The sequence below is a fragment of the Crocodylus siamensis genome, chromosome 2 (assembly GCF_052110815.1).
Source record: "Crocodylus siamensis isolate JL-2025a chromosome 2, ASM5211081v1, whole genome shotgun sequence".
NCBI classification, from domain to species: domain Eukaryota; kingdom Metazoa; phylum Chordata; order Crocodylia; family Crocodylidae; genus Crocodylus; species Crocodylus siamensis.
Genome location: NC_143396.1, coordinates 79803051 through 79826597, shown reverse-complemented (window position 1 = coordinate 79826597; position 23547 = coordinate 79803051). Strand labels below are relative to the sequence as shown.

At 42.1% G+C, this 23547-nt stretch overlaps 1 protein-coding gene across 8 annotated transcripts in view; it reads left to right on the top strand.

The window, feature by feature from the left end:
* Positions 1–23547, top strand: part of PALLD (palladin, cytoskeletal associated protein) — a 340183-nt gene that overhangs the window by 275824 nt on the left and 40812 nt on the right. For all 8 annotated transcript variants that reach the window (XM_090036228.1, XM_090036231.1, XM_090036229.1 and 5 more), the window contains 2 exons: positions 9527–10225; positions 22875–23010. In XM_090036228.1, the coding sequence (XP_089892354.1) occupies positions 9527–10225; positions 22875–23010 (835 nt within the window). The remainder of the gene's footprint in view (positions 1–9526; positions 10226–22874; positions 23011–23547) is intronic.

Sequence of the window (23547 nt, the reverse complement as noted above, 5' to 3'; positions counted from 1 at the left end):
GGGTTTTTTGTCTCCTGGTTTGATTTGGATTCAGTGATTCGGCCTCCAAATTGGGCCAAATCTTCTCCAGATCAAATCAGTGACCGAAGCTTCGCACACCCATGATAATCACCAATCATCTTGTGACCATGCTAGTTTGAATCATGACTGATCTTGGAACATAACCAGTCACAGGTCTGACCAATACTTTGAGAGGGACCACCCTGGAAACCTAGGTGCTTTAAACATAACATAACCAAGCACATTACAAATATTGGGAAATTCAAAAATTAAAACAAAATGAAAGGAAAAGTCTAATTCAGATCCATAACTGCTGCTGAGCTGAAGGGAAGAAAATGAAAAAACAACCAACTTCTTTAATTATCACATACCTATTTGGAACATTGCGAATTCTGGGTGTCCTGTTACCATAATTGTATACCATAACTGTAATAAGAGCCGTGTGCCATAATGAAAAGTTTATTCTACTAAATGTACTGGCATGTAAACATGGGTGATACTGCATATCTTGATAATTTCTTTGCTGCATGCAGATATGATGAACCAGATTCCACTCCACCTGTTTTGGATTTAGGCACCTACGTGCATTTCCGTTCCTCCCTGTTCAAATCCTGAAAATCCATGAATGTCACTATTTTTGTAAAACACTAACATCCTATCCTTAAGACTGAGTCACAAAAAGGCCCCATGCACCTTTAGTAACTTTTTTAGGGTCTCAAGTAGGACAGAGTAGAATCACACTTAGGTGCCCAAATGCACTTGTGTGTCTAATACATGGAATTGAATTTGACCCTGTATGATTTAGGAAAAGTGGTAGCCACGCTTGGCCTCTATCTTCTCTTTTTATATATAAGATTGTAATTTTTATATATATATTTTACATATTTATATATAAATATATATTTATATATTTACTTTATATATATATTATATTTATATATTTTTATATATAATATTTGTATGAACTTACAGTATTTAAAAGCCTTATTTTTTAATTAAAAAGTAATTTATGCATTTAGACATTGAAGAAAGAAGTTTCACATCTAGCCCTACTTAGTATTCATGAAAATGCAGTTCAATATATGTACTAAAAGGTACAGCCTTTAACAATGCAGATGACCTGTTAGGAAGGCAAGAATTTTTATGGGCGATATCTTTTGGACCAACTGCAAGTTTGGAATAGACATAGGCAAGCTTTTGGGTATCACAGTACCCTTCCTCAGGCCTAGTAGCACAACCCTTTAAAACCTAATGCTGAAGACCAACTAAACAAAAGGAGGGGGCAATATCATGAGGAACAAGAGACCAGCGCTCTGATGGACTCCCCAGTATAGGCTTGGTAACTTGCACTACTAGCCCTGAGGAAGAGTGCTCTAATGCCCAAAAGCTTGCCCATGTCTATCCCAATCATACAGTTAATCCAATAAAAGATATCACCCACATAAATTCTTGCCTCTTGCATATTTCCTGGACTATCATGGCAACAACACCTCCTCAACATTATGAAAACCTATTAATTATTTTTTTCTGTTGGTACAAGATTCCCTTTTTTCAGTCCAGTTACAAATTTAATTGATAACAACACAGTGATATTAACCTACTTCGGTATAACTTGATAGTAGAACCTTGTGTCTCTTTGCTCAGTTTTTCTCCCTGTATGTCCTTCATCACATTTTCATGGTAGATATCAATGCTTAGATGACACTCTTGAGATTGTAATCTAGCTAGCAGTGCAGGGTAACAAACTGAACCCCGCTCCAACCCCAGTGGAGGCGTTAAGTTTAGCCTTATTACTAAAGTTGTATTGTGGCTATATGACTTTTTAAACAATGAATACACACAAGAACATAATTTCCTCTCTTTCTGTACCCAGGCTGCATTTGTTATCTCACCAGTGCATGTTTTGAAAAATGTCCTTACAGTGTTATAGAGATATGAATAATTGTTCCTGTCTGTGAAAAAAATGTGTGGAGCCATTTTTGTATTCACCAAATATTGGCAATATCATTGCTGCTGGTTTCCTTAGGACAGAAATTACCTCGATGCCTTTTGACAGATAACTAAACAAAAGTGGAAAATGGGCATGGATACAAATGCCATTTTCTAGGATAGACAGGAAGGTTCCTAACAGCCAAATTACAGCAGGATTTCCTTATGAGAGAGGTTACAAACAATGCAACTACAATGAGATAGTTCACATTCTTTGCCTTACTGATGAGGCTTTTCCAGTGAAAAATTGTTACATATCACATATTATTTTACTAATGTTTTAAAACGGAGGTGGCCAAATCACAAGAGGCATGGGCAGCCTTCATACAGGGCACACAGTAGGTCAGAGAGGAGACAGGCAGCACGGTGGCATATAGGGCTGGGAGCAGAAAGCAGAGAAATAAAGCAGGCAGAGGGAAAGGATTGGAGTGGCACTCAGAGGAGGTGCAGAGCTAATTTGTGGCAATCCTGTCAGAAGGTTGGCCCCCGCTGTTCTAAATCTTCTGCCTTTCTTTCCCTTAAGCTTCTTTACTATATATGTAAACTCTTTATATATCTACACATCTTTTTTAAAAATGTGAAAATACTTATCAACTGTGTGAAGGGGAATTGCATGCAGTCTTGGCATTATACTAAGGAAAGCTGTTTGCTCATTGAAAAGCAATGGTTTTCATCCTCGATGAAAAGCAATGGTTATTCCAGTTGAAAAGAAGAACTATTATGTCATTGATAAAACTGGTGAAATCTTAAGATTTTATTTGCATATGTTTGCAAATATTAACTCTGTTACAGAACACAGTTAACCATATCTAGCCTCACCTCACTATGATTTTACCTGAATTCTCAACTGTGTGCAGAATCCTTACATCTTAATTGTTAGGCAAACTAACAATAGTGCCACTTCACCAACAAAATACAAGCTTTTTATCAGTAAAATAAGGCAAAGTTATTTGAACACAATATATACCCACCATATGTAACAAACCTATCTCCTTTTCTTTATTAGTAATGCAAAAATGGTCAAACAAAGCTTATTCTAAGCTGTCTCTCTAAACTTCACTTTTCCTAGAGTTTTTTTCTGTAGGGCCTCCTCCAAATTGGCATCTAGTTCCCATCTCTTCATGGACATAAATTACCTCCTTTCTTTCTCTTAAGTTTCCTTGGTATGCATGCAAACATACCAAGGAAGAGCTCTGTGTCCGCAGGCCAAGTCCCAAAAAAGGGAGTAATGGGTGTCTTTATAAGTGCTCTGGGGGGTGGGAGGCGTTTTAATTAGAGCAGCTTCTGGGAGCTGTTCTAATTAAAGCATCTGCAGCGTCTCATTCGATGAGCTTTAGTTAAAGTGCCCCTGCCACCATTTTGAAGTGCAGGGACGCTGAATACATGAGACGCCAAGGCTGTTAGAGCATGCTAATTAACATGCTTCAGCAGACTCAAGCAAGTCTGCTCTGACATGCTGTAATTCGAGCGTATCAGAGCAGGTGTCCCTCATGTCTACAGGCACCCAATGTATGCAGACCTGGGTAGAGAAAGGAAATAGCATTTGCAAGTGATGTCCATATTTCAAAATTTTGTTTCCTTTTTTGGAGCCAAAATTAAAATGACAAAATCTTCTGTGAAAAGGAAAGTAGGCCTGGCCCTAGAGCTATGGACACTGTAAACCCTGGAGACCCTGCTCAGTGGCACACCAGACCCTGGTAGCCTGGGCTGCGTAAGAAACACTGCTCCTAAAAGTTTGCAAGTGGACTGATAAAGAGCCTCATGCTTAAGTATACTGGGAATCTGAGCTAGCAAGAAATCCACAGTATTTCTGGGACTTTCAGTTCCTCGTCAGCCAACAGGTGAGCTGCAAGGAACCGGTCAGCCTGGAAGCATGCAGCTGCAGAGGAGCCAGGTGACAAAGCTGACAACAAAATGACTCCATCTGCATTTTATCCAAATCAAAATACAATCGCAAACGTTTTTTTTATTGAAATAATTTGGATAATACTGCTGAAAAATATTTCATAAGAATTTATGACCAGATATAAACATGGGATATTTGATAAGGTGAATGCCAGTGATATCTGTAACTAATGGTGATCAGCATAGCAAAAAGTCTCTTTTAAGTGAAGACCTATCAAACTGCCCACATAAATGAGCAAATATTACCCTGAAATACAAATCCATTTCTTCTAGCATTGATCAGTTATCAATCTAGAAAACTGATTGACTCTTACTACTGACTCTAAGTAGTGGTTTATTTTAGAATGTTTTAAAATCAGTTCTGACATTTCAGTCTCAAATCTGTATTTAAGACAGTTAACATGGGCCTATTTCAGGCATTTTTCCAGTTCTTTGGGAATCTATTTAAAATAAGTCCCTGAACTTGATTAAGGTAAGTTATCGATTTGGTCCTGTATGCTGTGTATCATAGAGTTCAAAACAATATGTTCAGAGCCTGAAAACCAATGAGCAGAGAGTTAAGGGGGACAAAACTAGAGAAACTGAATTACAAATGTAAGGTACAGCAAAAATAAATTTATGTAAGCAAGGCTTGTATCTGTAGTGGTTGACTTTGACACACCTCATATTTTAAAACATTCTGTAAATTTTTATGCTATTCTTACATAGAATATGTTGAGCAAAGGGTAAACTGATGCCTAGTATATTTCCATATATTTAGTCACTTTCTCAAATCTCTGTCACAATGGATACCATAACAGAGTGGGTTAAATTATCAGTATAGTCCTCTGAATAACAGTGTTTATCAGTGTTCACTGCATGTCTCCTTGTGCTCTTCCTCAAAAGCATAAGGTAGAATGGCCACGATCTTCCCTCATTTCCCCAGTGCCATTAATGACAGCAAAATGGAAACCCATAGATATCCAACTATGTACCGTCCTTAGAACTTCAGATTTGTTTTACAATTAACTTATATGAAAAATCTGCAACTCTTGTTTTTCACAGCATCATGACTTATATATCAGAGTTGATTAGCGCAGATTGCAGCATCCTGCACTAGGCAAGTTCAAAATAGCCTGGTACAGAACAGGCAGGATATTAATCATGAACATATACTCACAAAAAGACCAGAAGTATATAAAGTACTAGCTGGCCTCAGTACTTAACATACTTGACTGCTTATTACACAGACAAGTCTTTTGTTCAGTTCTACCAAGGTCCTCTTTACACAAGGCTGCTTGTCATCTCTCTCTGCAGTCATGCTCAGTCTTTTCTCATGCAGTTATATTTTGCAGCTATTAAAGGGCCATTTACCAACTTGCCCACAAGTCAAAGAGCCTATTCCTATGTGGAATCTAAATATAGTCAATTTTAGGCCTAAGGAACCTCTGATTGATCCTCTCTTGAATGCTCCTAACATGGTCTCACTCTAAGGATTGTCCTCGTAAATGTTATCACTTAAGCCAGCAGAATCAGTGAGCTCCAGGCACTTACTGCTGGAGCTTAATATCCTACACAATATTCCTTAATGGTAAGGCACTGCTGAAACCTTGCCTGAAGTGCTTTCCTAAGATGGTTGCAGAATTTCATCTAAATCAGTTGTTCAGCCTATGGATCCTATTCCCCAAATCCCATTCTGTAATAGTAAAGTAGAGGCTACCTATTCTGGGTATTTCCAGAGCTTTGCTTTATTACAGTGGCAGGACCAAGGCATTCAGATAGACTCCCTATTTATTTCTGGTTATATCTGGCCTTCATAAAGGTCACACAGTTTAATGAGAGAGAATACCAAAGTGGATAACATAGTATATCACTTAGTTTTACCAGCTGACTGGAGTTCTTTCACTACTTAACATCAAGTCTTCGTCTATATCCTCCACCTGCTTAAGGAATGAGCCAGCTTCTAACATTCTGTAAGGCAGTCAGATGGAGTAGCTTAAATATTATCTACTAAGGTAGATGCCAAACCTGGGAATATAGTCGTGAATTCCTCTTTGACAGATGCAACTGGAACACCTTGCCCCAGCCTTCTGAGGGAATCTATGCTGACGTGTGCTGGAAGAAGAAATATCACTACTTTATACTAATCGTGGTTCCTCAGTATAATGTAATCAGTGTAGATTTAACAACCTGTCTTCCATCTTCAGAAGATTTTGAATTGGAGGGGCAGCTGAAGAAAGGTCGCAGCCACTCTGGTATATGTGTGTCACACAGAAGCACAGAATGCGTATTCAGCCCTGACAGACATGACTGTTAAAAGGCACAAGTTTGGTGCACACATGTACCTTCCAGCAGGTCCACACTGCAGCAAACAAAGGGACACAGTTATAGTAGGATAAGCAAATATTCTTTTCCTGGGAATGAGGGCAAAGTAAAATTCCTGGCGCTGGTGCGGATAGAGCACTGTGCACCATTCACTAATATAATGCAGTAATAACATCTAGCTCTTATATAACATTTATCAGTAGGCATTAGTAAAGCTGGGAATTGAACCCAGATCTTCTGACTCCCACTTCTGTTTCCTGTCTGTTGCTTCTCCCTAGTGTTAGTCTGTGTTATTGTAGTTTTAGCTTAATCTCTAGTCATTGTATATCTACCCAGCCTAAAGAATTTCTATGTGTAATTTTTTTATGTCATAGTCTCTTTGTCTTATTGTGTTTAACTAATTACAATCAGTATTCGTTAATATGCAAGTAGAGAGTGCTGGCCTTGTTAGTCTGCTCACACCACAACATTAGCACAACTGTAGTACCTATGATGAGTCAGAGCAACAAAATTAAGATTGTAGCTCATGGTAAGTTAGAAATATACCTACAATATTTCCATTTTTAATGTTGTTAATACCAAGCAAAAATTAAGTACCCATTAGTTCATTACTATGTCAGAAACACACATTCAGATGTCCTACATTTGGTAGACTTTGCACTAAAATCTCTCTCTAAATACTGACTTAAAATATATAACAGATGACATTCTGTATGGACTTGTAGTGCTTTAACAGCAGAATGAATGGCTGTTATATTGCAGATTGACAATCTACCTTAGCTCCTTACTCTCAGAATGTTTCTACATGTGAATATCAAAGGAACAATTAAGAGGAAAATAACAACGTTGATTATCATTCAAGCAACAGTTCAGTAAGCAAAAAATATATACAGGACATGAATTTCCTCAGCACCAAGTGTATAAGGTTCAGGTTGACTTCTGGGGTTCTGTTTACTCGACAGTTCCAGCTTCCCCTGGAAAACTGAGTGTTGGGGTACCTTTTCAAATTTTCAGAAGTTAGGGGATACTTACTGTTTAAAAGGTTGAGAAACACTGACCAAAGGGGCATGGCACTAAGTAGTTATGGCTCCTTAGCATATATAACTAATAGGAGACACAAATTATGACATCCATGTATCTGACAGTCTCATTATGGTTACAGTTTGGTAGATATCCGAATACCATGATAAAGGAAAACAGAGATATGGTCCTTTTAACAGAATGGGCTATAATATTAAGGATTTTCACCACTAAGCTATTAAGCATAGTTCAAATTAGGAATTGTCCTAAAAATGCACCAAAAATTCCAGTCTTTCTGAGGTTCCAATTTCTACTCTGTTTTCATTTTAAATTTTTTACTCCTATCATCTTTCTGAAAAGGTACGTAAAGTGCTTTGTCAGTCAGCAGTATTTCTAGAGCCGGGTCCGTCTGCTCATCCAGGTGGGTGGGAGGAGGGGGATTATGTGTGTGCCTGGCTGGGGGCAGGGGTAGCAGTGGCGACCCAAGAGCAGGAGCAAGCCCCATGCCTGGCCAGCAGCATGAGGAACCTGCAGCTGGCCGAGGAGGCAGCACGGGGCAGCCTACGCGTAAAGCAGCTCCTCAGCAAGGCTGAAGAGGCTGAGCAAGGCATATGCCCTGAGGGTCCTGGGAGCCCCAGCATGCACAGGTGGTGGCTGGCTGGGCAGCAGCACGGAGGCAATGCCGCTGCAGCTGTGAGCAGGCACCTTGGCGGCCGGACTGGCCGCGCAGGATGAGCCCTTCGTGCCCACAGCTACTAAACTGATAAAGCAGTGCTGATGGGACAGAGGCTGAGCCTGGCTGACTCAGCACACCCGGGAGCAAACCAAAAACTACCTTCTTTACAGTTCCCTCTTCAGTTGAAAGGTCGCGAAAGTTTGAGTGCAGGATTCAGCATTGTAGTTTCATAGTTTCTAGGGTCGGAAGGGACCTGAGTAGATCATCTAGTCCAACCCCTGCCATGGCAGGAAAGAGTACTGGGGTCAAACGACCCCAGCAAGGTGTACATCTAACCTCTTAAAGACCCCCAGGGTAGGAGCCAGCACCACTTTGCTTGGAAGTTGGTTCCAGATCCTAGCCGCCCTGACTGTGAAGTAGCGCCTCCTGATATCTAGCCTAAACCTACCCTCTGCCAGCTTGTGACCATTGTTCCTGGTCACTCTGGCAGTGCTCGGGGCAACAGGGACTTCCCCAGTGCCTGTTGATCCCCCCTGACTACTTTGTAACAGGCCACTAGATCTTCCCTCAGCCTCCTCTTGTGGAGGCTGAACAGGTTCACGTCCCTTAGCCTCTCCTCGTAGGGCCTGCCCTGCTGCCCCCTGATCATACTAGTGGCCCTCCTCTGGACCCTCTCCATGCTGTCCACATCCCTCTTGAAGTGTGGTGCCCAGAACTGGATGCAGTACTCCAGTTGCAGCCTTACCAGTGCCACATAGGGGGGGAGGATCTCCTCCTTGGACCTGCTTGAGATGCATCTGTGGATGTATGACAAGGTACGGTTGGCCTTCCTGACTGTGTAGTGGCTAGCAGCAGTCATTTGCTTGGGGGAGAAGGGGGAAGAACAGAGGTGGTGGATTGGGGGGGGAACTTGTGCCTAGACAGCTGATGCTTTGGGACCTGGGCTGGAGTCTCATGTGGGCCATGATGAGAGGTTTCAAGCACCCCTCCCCCTGGCCTCAGCTGTGCTAGCCCTGGGCTGGGGCCTAGCCATGCCCCCTCTGCTCAAGCAGAGATGGGGGGAAAGTCTTGGAGGGCTTCTCTCTTCCCTTCCTTTTGGCAGTGGCTGGCAAGAGGTGTGCTCTAGCACCTGCCTGAGCCACTGCAGGCATGTGGCTGCATCTCCTGAATTAGAAGTTCACTTGCTTTTCAGTTTAAACTCTGCAGCTTAAACGAACCTTCAAAGACTAAATTGATTCAGCCTAGGGCTTTTTGACTATCTGTACTTAGCCAAAAGGTTTGCATCCATTGTGAAAAGCTTTAAATGAGCATCCAACTAAATCGCCTAACTTCATTTAGATTTTCCATTCTCATTAGCAATGATTCATGGCATAATTAAAGATACAGTTTACAAATGGTCTTTCAGTTCTAGCCAAGGGTTGTGTCAGCTTGATATCAAATGTGTGTTCTATTAGAGACTTTACCAGCAATGAGAGAGGCTTCAGAATCAGACACGTAGATCCTTCCAAATTCCAACTTCCTTTTTTAAAATACCTATAAAATATTCAGTATCTGAGACTGTCTTTTTGTTTTCATCTTTTCCCCCTGCAGCACCAAATCTCTGACCAATAATTATTCTTTCTTCTTATACAGAGACCCTCTAAAGCTAAAGCAACTACAGAACCAAATTCGTCTGGAACAAGAAGGTGGCCAGCGGTATCATCATCAACAGCAACTTGGTGCCCATCCAAATCCTCCCTCTTCTCCTTCTTTTCCTCCTCCCCCGTCATTCCAGGAGCTTGAGTCCAGTCAGTCTGTCACTTCTCCCGTGCAAATGAGCGTTCTCAACTCCCACACTTCTCCCAACATGCAGTCATCCAGCTCCTTCAACTATGCCCGGCCGAAACAGTTCATTGCTGCTCAGAACATCAGTCCTGCCTCAGGTTATGTTACCCCTTCATCTGGATCATCCACGTCCAGTCTTCCATCTCCAATTTCTCCAACCACCTCTCAGAAACAATTTGGCCGAGCACCTGTTCCTCCTTTCTCCCAGCAGTTTGCCCCAGAAGGGGAGTACCCCTGGTCTCCTTCATCTCCCTCTCCCCCGCCACCACCTCCACCAGTCTTTAGTCCAACTGCAACATTTGCAGTTTCTGATTCCTTTCCGCTTCCTCCTCCTCCACCCCCACCTCTCCCTAGTTTGGTTTCCTCACCTTCCCACAGCCTCTCTCCAACAGCTAGATTCTCTAACTCCAACCAGTCTCCAGCAGCTTTCCTCAGCTCCATGCTACCATCCCAGCCACCACCCATCCCTGTCAACGCACTAGGACTTCCAAAAGGTGTCACACCTCCGTAAGTATACACAGCCGATGACCTTCTTACATTTTATTTTATCGTTAATGAAGTGTGTTGCTTCTCTTTCATTTTTAGACCCTCGCAGGCCCTGTGTCCTCTTGTTATCTAAAACTGTAAACACAGGGCAGGGAAATGAGCGATTTAAGCTAAAAGAATGTTGGCACAGGGACAAATATATATAAACATGAATGACTCGACTAGATAGGAGACGAAGGTTTTTAACCATCACAGGAAGTAGGCTCTGGAACATCTCTTCTAATAAGAATGAGGGCAAGAAACTTAACTTGCTTTAACATGGAGCTTGATAAGTTTATGAAAGGAATTATATGACAGGGCTGCATGTGCTATCAGAGGACAGGACCTTATGATCCAGAAAGTCCCTTCTGGTTCTGTGTGCTTATATAATCAGTGTAAGGAATTGCAAAGAAATATCCTTTTAGCCAGAATTATAATCACTTTCTTAAAATAAAAGTCTCCAACCCCTGTTACTTCTGTGCATGGAGAAGAGTCAGGAAAATAACCATTGGTCAGAAATCCTGAAACCATGTTCCACTTGCATTGACTTGCAAATCTTTCATGATACTTAAGGCTTAAAAGTAGAAAACAAAGTTTTCAGGATGCCATACTGACTTCTGGTTAGCACCTTCCTAAGGATCTGTAGAAAAAAAGGGCTTGGTGCTGGGGGTACGGATGAACAGTGTGTAGAGAAAAAAAGAAAATAAATAACATCGGCTTCATATATTTACTCCCCCCTTTTGTCTTTCTTCCAAGCTAAAATATTGTTTGAAGCATGCCAAAAGCCCAGCGTAGTTCAGTTTGTCTTTCCGCTGGCACTAGACTCTCATTCCATCCTTGGAAAACAAAGTGAAATGCTAAAGAAATGGGAATAGATGGACAGTAGGCTTATTTATAAGTTTGTCTAAAAGGTTTTCTAAACATATCTGTAGTACCTAGGTGACTTGCTCAGGTGCAGATTTGCTGCAGTAGGAACTTCTGTTATTTCAATCCAAGTTATGTGACGGAAGACCAGCTATCAAAGTAGTAAATCAGGCATAGGCTTTAAAAATAGCATTTATCTAGACTTCTGTCCTCTACCTCATTATAAACTTGGGCTACAAAGTAAACAGAATTGAGGAGAAAATGAATAGTATCATTCACTCTTGTAGTCACTTTAGTAGTGGTTTCCTGCCTTCCTGTCTCCTTCTTTCCACTGGCTCAGTTCCTCTAGTGATATCTAGTTCTAGCAGTCACATTACCTTACTATTTTGAGTATTCATTCAAAAGAGTTTGACAGATATGGCCTCCCACAAATGTCTGAGGCTATCCTTTGTTTACTTGCACTCTGTGTGGCCTTCTGTTTGCAAAGGTGCTTCTTACAGCACTCCTGTCACCCACTCAGGGTTGTTATTGACTGTATTTGTAGAGTAAGAAAAGTATTTGTAATGTTAATTATTACATTCAAAGACATTAAAAGATATATAGCATAATTTAAAAAATAATCCTTCTCCCTCCCTGATAGGTCATCTTTTCTTCTTTTCCCCCATCTTTTTCTTATTACATAAGTTATACCTTTCCTTTATTTGTTTCTTGGAGTGTCTGCTTCCCCCTTTGTCTTGGTTTTTTTCAATGTTGAACACTCTTCTCACTCTGTTTCTTCCTCTGAAAGGATCAGGCATAACGTTCTGCCAGCATAAGCTACGTCAATCCACATGGTTTAAATTCCATCAGTTTGAGTCCATCGTGGGGTATGGCTGTTAGCTAAGGGCAGAAACGCTGTTACTACACAGTCCCCACTGTCTAGCTATGAAGTACAGTAGACTTCCATATGAGCTACCACAGTATAACCCTATTATTTCTCTGTTCTAAATCCCAGTGTAATTAGCATCAGTGTACAAAAATGATGTAAGTTGGGCATCTGCATTTATCTCTCCATGCTCAAAAAGAGCTCTGTAGCCAATTCAAACTTTTTGAGTGGTTATAAATATTGTTTGTTTATTTCAGTAGAATTTGTCCAGGAAACTGATGGTGGATGCCTTATATTCTTCATCTAATCTAAAGAACAGTATAGAGATGAGTAGATTTTCTGAATTCAGCTCCATGCATAGGTAAAACAGGCATGGGTGAACCGGGCAGCAATCTGGGGCTTGGACAGAAAGGGGGCCCAAAAATGGTAATTTTTTTTTCTGTTGTCCAATGTATTATTATCATTATCTCTGGCAAAGGGGGGCCTAATACTAAAAGTTTGCCTGGGGCCATCAGGAGTCTAGGTATGGCACTGGTTAGAGGTGGATCCAGAGGGGATGCAGTGGCTCAGTCACATCCTCCCTTTTGGACCACGCTATAACAGTAGCAGCTAGGGACATTTTTAAGGTCCCCAAAGCAGGTAAGAAATCCCTGTCTCAGCACCCCCCCCCTTTCTGCTCCATGCTCAGCAGCACGTCCCTTCCCATTCCCCACGTCTCCTATCAGCTGCTGCCCCTGGCTGGCTCAGGGGCAGGGGGAGCTCCAGAACTGCTCCTGTCCCATTCCAGCCACAGCCAGGCTCAGCCAGGGACAACAGTAGTGGTGATGACAGGTAGGTCTTCCCTTTATGAGCCCAGAGGGCAAGGGGAGGGAGAGGGAAGGAGGTGCTGTTGAGCAGGAGTGAAAGGGAGAGGGAGCTAAGAAAAAGTTGGAGAGATTATTACCGAATTCAAGGATTTAATATAGTCCTTGGCTGCTGTTCCTGCAGTGTGGTCTGCCTGTCCGGGTGGGTGGGGGAAACTGAAAGCAAGGTTCAGCTAGCCCTGCAGTGCCAACTACTGGTCCTGCACCCCCTTTACAAAATCCTGGATCTACCCATGTGTAGGGTAACACCTTACTAATTTAAAAGAAGGGGCCCATGTAACCAAAGCCAGCATCGGGCCCTTTTTGCTTACTAACCTAAATCTATGGAAGCAAGCCCAAGCTTCTATCAGTTATTATGGCAAAATATTAAAGCTATAAAGCCAAATTCTTTCTTTTGCAGCCACACAAGCTTTATATATCATCGAGTTGGTATGAGTGTAAAGCAGATCACCAGAAAGAGAGTGTCTTTAAATGTAGCGTGTAAAACCATTAGAAAGAAGGCATGTTAGTCATCCACAGGAAGAAATTGAATCCCTTTTAATGTAGAATAAACATGCATTTTGAGCTTTTGGGTATGGCTTTTGAAAGGAACTTCTGTTAGCAGCTCTTTCCTTTGAGTAGTCCTGTTCTTCAGTACCGTTGCCTTGGTCACTAACAGAAAATATCAAAATGTGGCAAGCTGTTGAAAGGCCAGGACTGTAGACAGGAATAGAAACAGCAAGCACTAAGTTAACCAAGCCTTTTAAACAGAAAAGAAAACATTGCTTTGGAATGGATCCTGTTTACACTCTCTTGTATAATTAACATAAGCTGTTTTTTTTCCATCATTGCTGATACTAAATTTAATTACTGTTTCCATGGTCTTCAAAAACTTAAATCAAATCTCAGAGATCTGTGGGAATTATGGCAGGAAGGGACAAGGAGCAGTACAGTGGTTTTTGCCTTTGCTTGAGCCAAAACAGCTGGTCTGCTCTTTCAGACTTGTTCTCCATATTAAACTCTGCATCATTTGGCATTGTGATGCCAAATGTTTTACTAGCCTTCAGATTCCTTCAGCCTGTCAGTAATGGTTGTTAGCATCATGAGGGAAAGCCAGGCATCTCCATATTGTCAGAATATAACTCTCAGTGGCCTCTTATTGCAAAGGCCATCATTTACGTTAGGGCACAATTTATTACTGTCCTATATAAATCTGGCATTTATTTCCTTGTTATTATTAATCATTCTTGTCACAGTTGCAGAAACTGAAGTTGTAGGTGATATGCTTTATGCTAAAATAGCTATATGTCTATTTGCACTTCTGGGAGCTCCTTTTAAAAAATTCCATCACAGAATTGAGGGAAAAGGTTAAGATGGCTTCTGTTCCCTTGAAGGAGGTCACCATACCATACTTATCCCTTTGGATCATGAAAATGTATCTCAAGAGAAGCTGGATTCCAGCTAACAGTAAGGGTCATTTTTTATTATCCAGCCCCCTTCTTTCCCCACAAGCAATGGATACTTCCAGATTCTAGTCTTGGGATTTGTCAGAGGGTAAGGAAAAGGTAATAAAGGAATCCCCTTGTTGTTATTTTGGCACTACAGCTAGGGTAGAAGGGCCAAACTAAGGTTGTGTCCCTATTGTGTATAGTGGGCAAACATACTGAGAGAGAATCACTTGAAATTCTTGCAGTCTAAATATATTATGCCAGGGGTGCTCAATTCGCAGGCCATGGGCCTGCTACAGTCCTCAGAGCTGTGTAATCTGGCCAATGGGACTGAAAAATTGGTGACTGGGGAGTGGTGGCAGCTTTAATTGCTGCTCCATTGCTGCAAAATTTCATGCAGGCACAGGACCTAATCTTAGCTCATGGGGCCCAGTCTGGCCCACAGACCAAGCCCGCCCCACTCATCTCGCATGCAGGGCCAAAAGATTGAACACCACTGGATTGGGCAAAGGGTGGGAGGGAAAATAGAGTCATGTAGAGATTAAAAACCAGGAATGAAATCACACAGAGGAACTCACTGGCAGATATAGGTTTACACCAGAGGTTGTCAACCAGAGGGATGCATACCCCTGCCCGTACTTGGACCGGTCGTAGGGGGTACATGTGAGTGGGTGGAGACAGAGCACCGTCGCCTCCCAGGAGCAAGGCCAAGACAGGGTCAGGGCAGCAGCGCCCCTCTGCACGCCGTCCCTGCCTCTCTGCTCAGCGTCCAGCCACATGCCACCCCCTTTCTTGGCATCCAGCCACATACCAACCCCCTCTTGGCATCCCACCATGCACAACCTTCCCACTTCCACTCGGCATCCAGCCGCTGGGGGTACTTAAGACTAAAAAAGGTTGAAAACCCCTGCATTACACGATAGTGCTGCCCCTAGTTTAAAGTTTACTGCTTTGTTGTTTTCCGTGTGTACTTCATCTTGGGCACCAGATGCGCTCAAAATAAAGGAGGCCAGGACCAGTATGGTTATCAAGGTTATGAAGAGATTTTCCTCATCTGTGGTATGAAGCATCCATGTTGTAGTTCACATAGAACTTTTAAATTTTAAGAAACATGTACTCTTAACAAGTTATCACAAAATATGCATCCTTTTTATTCATCTTAAAATAAGATGAATAAACATAACCCCCATGTATCTCAGCATCTGACCTTTGAAATCCAAGTCATGCCCCCAAGTCACACTTATAAACCAAATGTTGTTGCAAGTCACTCAAGGGGAAGTACACAAATGGGAAGGACACTCAGGGTTGGAGCAATAGCCAAAAACCTGACCTACTGTGTCTTGACAGTGGTTGCAGCTGGAAGGCTTTATTTTCCAGATGTTTTTTATCTGTTTCTTTTTCCAAATGATTGCTGCAGATGTATGAAAAAGCTTTTAAAATGGCAAGTGACTTACTGTCAGCATTTGCAAAACAAGCCAGTGATGCACGTGCATTCTGTTGGAAAGAGAGAGTGTTTGTGTACTGATTTATTTACTGAAAGTTATGCAGTAAGGCCTGAGCCATTTTTTGTTGCTTTTTGGCCTACCAGCCTGGCTGGTGTCCTAGACATGTTGTCGTTCTGGGCCCTAGCACAGATTTTTTTTTAAATGTCCACAGATCATTTATGAAGGTATATCTATAATTCATTCCGAGGGTTCCTCTTTTTACTCAGATGTTTATTGATTTTTGCATGTAAAAAATAAGTAAATAAAAGAAGGGCTGTTGGCTGGAGTGTCCTCATACACTGGCTTTTCAGCAACCACGGACAGGTTAGTCTTCCAGGTAAATCACAAATAAAATTGAGTTTGAGCTCTGCTCAGTCCCTATTGAATCTTATGTAGTCGCACACTTTTGGCACAATTGTCAGTCTCCCTGTCAAGGCAGACACCGGAATACAACAGATTAGATGTTTCAGACCAGGACTAGGGTCCTTGAGCTGTGCTGTGTAGAGAAGTTTGCAATTCATCCACCCTCTCTGGGCAGCTGGCTCCAGCCAGTGCTCTAATAATTCATCTTCTTCATGACTTTCAGTTCCAATACATACAAAATAATCATAGTAAAGGATAAGATTTGTCTCACCTAGACAATCAGAGCTTCCAGATGGACTGGAGTTTTAAAATTGAAATCAAACACACATGCATGTCCTTGAAAAACAGCTTACAATGGATATGACACTATCTCCGGTCTGACAGCCAGAAGGTACTTAGCTAATTATAGTAATCAGTACCATTATGCTAACTTAGAGCAGAAATGCTCCCAAGTGCAATGCCTTGGACAGGGAAATAAAAAGACTGACTGTGCTTTTCATTAGATAAAAATGCATTTATATGCCTAGAGAGTGATGATTCTTCAGCTTTAGGTAAATGGCTGTTTTCCAGCCTCTCAAAAAGAATCAAGCATATTGGGGAAATATGTATTACATATGATAGCTTTGATCACAGCCAGAGCCTAGGCAAGATGTGTTTTATTTTCACTTAGTCTCTTGCTTTTTCCTTGCTGAGGTACTTTGTTGGGGTTAATAGGTGAACTTTATCACCTTTTGTTTCATATTGTTGGAAACATCCCTTAATCAGGACTGCCCCAGGCAGTTCTCCATTAAATCAAGTGCATTTAATTAGCACTATGGAGCAGAGTTGAATTCTAGTGTCTTAAGACCTCATACTATGTATGACAAGATCAAACTAAAAACATTTGTTCTCGATGTGCAGCTGCAGCTTCAAAGGTTACAGTAATTTTGAGCTTAAAGTAATTGAAAATACATTAAACGAATGGGAATTAGCTGTATGCCGGAAGCCTGGGCAGACTTTTTTTTCAGGCTTTAGTTATAAAAGGAGAATTAAATTACTGTTCTTTACCTTAGTACCAGAGAACTGATTTTGCTTTCTGTGAAACTGAGCCATACTGATGGCAGAAAAGAATATATTCTTGGAAGTATAACAGCAACCAGCCTGTTGCCCTTGTTTATACTGTGGGAAGGAAGAGTGCAACGAAACTTATCCAAGGCACGCTCTTTGTAATTAAAGCATGAAAAGTGTTGCTGAATTGGCATGCATTGTAAATACATCTTATACCAAGTATTCAATCCTGCCTAGAGTCAAGTGAAGTTTCCAAAATTCTTTGCTGTGAAAAATTGCTGTATGTGAATTACACTGAAATATGTGGAGTGCATATAGCCAGCTTCCCTGTGCCCTTCCTGGCAAAAAGAAATCCAATGTACAAGCTTGAAGTTAGGCATCCAAATTCATGTCCAAGCATCTAAGTAAATGATCTCATTTTCAGAGGTAATCAATCCATTGTACTCTGCAGACTCTTGCTAATCTCTGAACTTCACAGGTGATAACAACCTTCCGAAGAATCCTGCTTTCCACTTATCAGGCTTTTACTACCTCTCTCTTCTCTGCTGGCTACCTGACAATTTCTTTTGTATCCTGTTTGTATTTATATATGGAGTTTTACAAAAGCCTCTGTTCCGTCTGCTGTTTAGCACTGTTGTGTCTGCTTCTCTCCCAGAGACTCAAGGAAGGATATCAGAAAGTTTATCTCTGTCTATCCCACCCAGGCATTTGATCCAGTAAATGATATCACCCACAAAAACTCTTGCCTTTTCCATATTTCCCGGATCCATCATGGCTATAACATCATTTTAGCAACTGGTTTTGAAGTTAATGGGAATTTTGGAGATACAGTTTCATGTGCAGGTTTAAGTGCATCTATGTTTTGATTGTTCCTTGTCTCACACAGTCTTGACCTTCCCATTGGGCCCAGAAAATCAATTAGACAAAAAATGGACATTATTTACATGTATAAGTTGGAAGCACATTTTGTCGGTTCTTGTTCCCAAGAAAAATGAACATAGGCAGCCTAAAAAGAGAAGAGGCAGGAATTCTGGGTATACATAGAGAGTATATATAGAAAGCATACAGATATAGTGAAAATCCATTGCAAAAACCGGTCTATAGATGGCTTGAGGCAAGCAACACCATATAATAACATCAGTTCAAGAACTGCTTTTGAAGTAAATAGGGAATTTTGAGGATACAGTTTCATGTGCAGGAGGGTAGTAAAACACTGGAACAAGTTACCCAGAGAGGTGGTAAAATCTCCATCCTTGGAGGTTTTCAAAACTCAGCTAGACAAAGCTTTGGCTGGGATGATCTAGTTGGGGATGGCCCTGTTTTGAGCAGGAGGTTGGACTAGATGACCTCTTGAGGTCCCTTTCTACCCTAATTGTCTATGATTCTATGACAATGGCATTAATTTGAAATGCTGGTCTGCTTTCACTGTGAAAAGCCCTGGAGGTTTCAAACCAGGTTCAAGTGTTGCTCAAACTTCAAGGGCCATGCTTTGGAGACCAGTGAGACAGATGGGAAGTATTGGCCTGTGGCAGAATTGAGAGTTTATGACAATGCATAGCAAGGTCCTTGGAAATACTGAGGCTTTGTCTCCTACAGCATGGTAGCTATGGCCATCTTTTTGCCCCTTCTATTTACCTGTGTGCCTGTGGCTATGTTGAAGCTCCTATGATGAGTTAATTCTTGTTTATGGGCAAATGATTTAATACAGGGGATTAGGAATAGAGCATCTTCATGTGGGGAACATGGTTCTCCTTTATCCCCTTCTCTGCTCAAAATAGACTTGATTAGCTACGTGTGTGTGTTTGTGTGTGTGTGTGTGACTTTGGCTAAGTGCAGACATTCGGGGAGGTTAGGGGAAGGTTAGATTGGGTAAAAATGACTACCGAATCTAACTTAGTTCACCCAGGTGTGGACTTTATACTTAGACCCAGTCTCAGTGATCAGAAGTCATTTAAATCTATAATAGTACAGAAATTCCGTGCACACAAAACAATCTAAAATGGCAGAACCTTGTCTAAGAGAACCTGGATCGATATACACTCAAACTTAGTAGATCTAGGTTAGACCAGTGCATGGAACTTCAGTACAGTTACCTGCACAGCCCTGGAGCCAGGAAAGCCCAGCCACTGACCTCTGCTCCGGGGGTGCATTTTTCATACCTGACTCCTGGCACTGGCCTATTTTTAGCTCCCCGCATCCCCATGGACCAGCCATCCTCCCTCCAACTTTCCATCCAACAAACTACTCTGGGTGCCAGATTTTTCTGTGTTCTCTGCTACCGGGAGCTGAAGAAGTAAGTATTGATGGGAGGAATGGAGGAAGGACTGGGGGTGTAGATATTCTGGGGAGGGTCAGGGAGGCTAAAAATAACCTCTGGTCCTCCCACAAGCCTCCCTGCAGACCCCAAAAGCTGCCCTGATCCCATCTAATCTTTATGGACCCCACCAACCCCCCACGGATCCTGCCCCCCATCTGTCCTGCAGATGCTGCCTGCCCTCTTCACTCCAGTCCCCAATTGCTCCCACGGATGCTGCCTATCATCACTCCCCCACCCACCTCAGATCACTACTGTTGACACTGTCTGGCCTCTACAGATCCTACCTGCTTCTTCATCCCTCCTGTGGTCCCCAATCCCCACCCCAAGCCTGATTTCCCCCATTTTTAACATGATATAACCTCCTAACTTCCCTGAATGTGGCTTTTGAAGAACTACTAGATGCTTGGGTGACTGTACCCATTCCATCGTAGCAGTTGGCATGGAATAGGTACAGTGTGCCTGCCCTTAGGGGTGTGTGGGGCCTGGGGCATATCAGCCTGTGCGGCATATCAGCCTGTGCGGGGCCTGGGCGGGGGGGAGGAGGAGGCAAGCAGCTGGAGCACAAAATTGGCAGCACGCAGCAACCCCGCAGAGTGGTGGCACCCTTGGGGCCTGTCTGCCGGGCCTGGGGCAGTTGCCCCGATTGGGCCCCCCCCAAGGGATGACCCTGGGTACAGTCACCCAAGCCCATACACTGTGTGAAATTAAAAGGGCTGAAAAGGACTACAAGGGTCATTTAGTCCAGTGATGCTTAACCCCCAGCCCAAAGGCTAGATCTGGCTCTGGTGCCATGTTATCTGGAACATGTGGCTCCTCATGGGTCCACGGGGAGTCCTACAGGCTATGGCCCTACACACTAGATTGGGTGCACAGGGCAGCATGGGGCCCAATACTGGTACATGGGGTGGCACAGGGCCTAATCCTAGCAAACATGGCTTGTGAGGCCAAGTGGTGGTGGTGTGGAGCCCTGAGGCCCCATCGTGGCACATGGGGCTGGGCAGAGCCAGTACGGGGTCCAGTGCACATGCAGGCCTAATTCTGATGTGCAGGGTCTCATCCAACCCCCAGTCTAGCCCTACACCACTCATCTGGCCCAAGGGGCCAAAACACTGCATGCCACTGATCTAGTCTATCCCTCTGTTCTGAAGTGGTACCAAAGATACCTAGACCATTCCTGACACTTATTTGCCTAACTTTTCACAAAAATCTCCCATGACAGGGATATCACAACCTCCCTAAGTAATCTGATCCAGTGCTTAGCTAATATAATTTGTTTTTCCTAATAACTAACCTGAATCTTTCATGATGAAAATTAACATGAATCTTTCATGATGAAAATTAAGATAATTACTTCTTATCTTACTTTTTTGGGACATGAAGAACAGTGGAACACATAAAATAAACCCTTACATATTTGAGGACTGTTATCATTGTCACCCATCAGTCTTCATTTTCTAGCATTTCTCAACCTGTAGGTCACAACCCAAAAGTGGGTTGCAAGAGTATTTCTAAGGGTTGCAAGCCTGTCCAAGAAGAATGTGCGAAAGCGCAGGTTTCCCTGTGCAGGCTAGAAGCGTTCCAGCCTGCAAGGGCAAACGTGAGCTTTTGCAGTGTTCCAGCCTGCAAGTGGCTGCTGGGGGCATGGCCAGGATGCAGCCAGGCCGGGTTGTGGGAGCAGCCCCAGCAGCCAGATGAAGGTAGTGGGAAGGTGGCCAGGTGCTGAGATTGGCAGGGCAGAGGGGTGAAGGACTGTGGGTTGCACACTGGCAGGGCCAGAGGGGTGTGGGTCAGGACAAGCCATTGATCTTGGCAAAGGGTGCCTGTGGGAAAAAGGTTGAGAACCACTGTTCTAGACTAAACAAACCCAGTTACTTCAGCCTTTTCTTGTAAGTCGATTCCTAAACTTTTTTTTTTGCTCTCCATCAGACAGTCTCCAGTTTGTCTACACCTTTTCTAAAGTATGTTTCCCAAAACTGGACACAGGATTCCAACTGAGATATAGCCAGAACTGAACAGAACATACTTTTTATCTACATATTTATGTATGAGACTCATGTTAATCTATTCAGGAATGAGAGGAGCCCTTTTTAAAGCTGCATCACATTGTAGACTCATATTCAGTTGTGGTCCATGATAATCCCTAGGTCCTTTTCTGTGGTACCGCTGCCATAATAAATTATTTCTCCTTTTCATTTTTCTTTCATAAATGTAGTGACTTGTACTTGCCTTTTATTGAATTTCATCATGTTAACATCAGACCATTTTCCATTTTCTAAGACAATTTTGAATTCTAATCCTGTCTTCAGAAGTGCTTGGAACTCCTCCAGGTTTAGTGTAATCTGCAAATGTTATAAGAGTACTCTTTGCTAATTAAAACTATAATGGTATGGGACTCAGGGTATTCTCCTAAATTGACAGCAAACTATTAATCAGTATTGCTTTCAACAAGTTATGCATCCATCTAGACTAATGTTCCCTAGTTTTCTTATAAGCATGGAATGGGATTGTATCCAAAGCCTTACAGCCAAGGTATATCACATCTACTTCTTTCTCCATTCCTAAGGCAGTTACCTTGTCAAAGAAGGAAATTGGATTAGCAGGACATAATATGTTCTTGACAAATCTATATTGGCTCTAATTTATTGTCTTATTACCCTTTAGGTGCTTCCAAATTTAATTATTTTATTAATATGTTCTAATATCTTCCTAGGCATCTGCCTGCAAAGTTATAAAGAGTGAATTTAAGTTATTCTTAAGTTACTCTAACATTCTATGCTATTCAAATCTGCAGGATGGGTCAATTTTATTAAATAATTAACTAATGACTAGGATATAGTTCCCCATCTGCTACTGTGCTCACAGTACACTCTCAGCTTCCCCTGGCTTGCTCCACAAGTCACGCATTCTCCTTTGGGGATCACTGTATCCCCATTGGATGCATTGCCAGTGCTATCCGCAGTTTCACTATTGAGCCACTACAGCAGTACCTCAATCTACTGTAAGTAATGCTCAAGTTAAAAAAATGAATTATTGCCCCTAAACTGCCCTACAGATCTCAGTAAAATGAGTTAACAGGACTGAATGACTTCAGCTAGACTTCTGCATACTTACTGATAATTTAGTAGGTGCAGACTTAGAGATGGAAAAAAATTGTGTGCGTGTGCATGTGTGTTCATATATTAATAACATACAACTCTATTACATTATAAGAAAAATAAAATATAACAATACAGGTTCTCAGCTTGAATTTCATGGGTTTGGGCAGGAAAGGTGAGATCTTGGCCCTGGTAAGGTTATTGGCAAAACACCCACTGATTTCATTAACAGTAGGATTTCATTCAGCAGTTCTCAAATGCTAATTGTTCAGAAAAAGCATGGTCCTTTCTTGTATTGTTTTGCAGGGGATTTCCAAAGAAAACAGGCAGAACTTCTAGGATAGCATCTGATGAAGAGATTCAAGGGACAAAAGATGCTGTCATACAAGACCTAGAAAGAAAACTTCGCTTCAAAGAAGATCTTCTGAACAATGGCCAACCGGTATTTAAACATAAAAAACAATGGGGGTATTATGCTTCGTTTCTCTCATAATTCCTGTCCATACTTATTGGGTCTACATGTCACTGTTGCTATGGTGCCATGCTTTAGTACTTCCTTTTAGAAGTACTAAAAATAAAACACAGCACAGTAACTGCCTGTACTGCTCCATGCGTGTTGTGTACCGTTAGATTTCACTACTACTTCACCGTAGTGATGTACTAAAATGGGGGGGCATGCCACTATAGCAAAGTAGCGGCCAATCATGTGTAGACTCACATGATCACTTTGTGGCTGTAGCGTGCCATACGGTGACATAGTGCATCACTATGGTGATGTAGGGTGACGTGTAGATGTGCCCATGTTGTTTTATTGTTACTGGAGTCATATATGTTATTTATACAGACATACACACACTATATATATAGTTAATAAGTATTTATTTGTTTGACATTCAGTAGTCTTTGATTAAAGATAGAAACAAGCTGGATATCAAAGATCAAAACCAAGGGGAGAGTGCGCACAGGTTCCAAGGCAGGG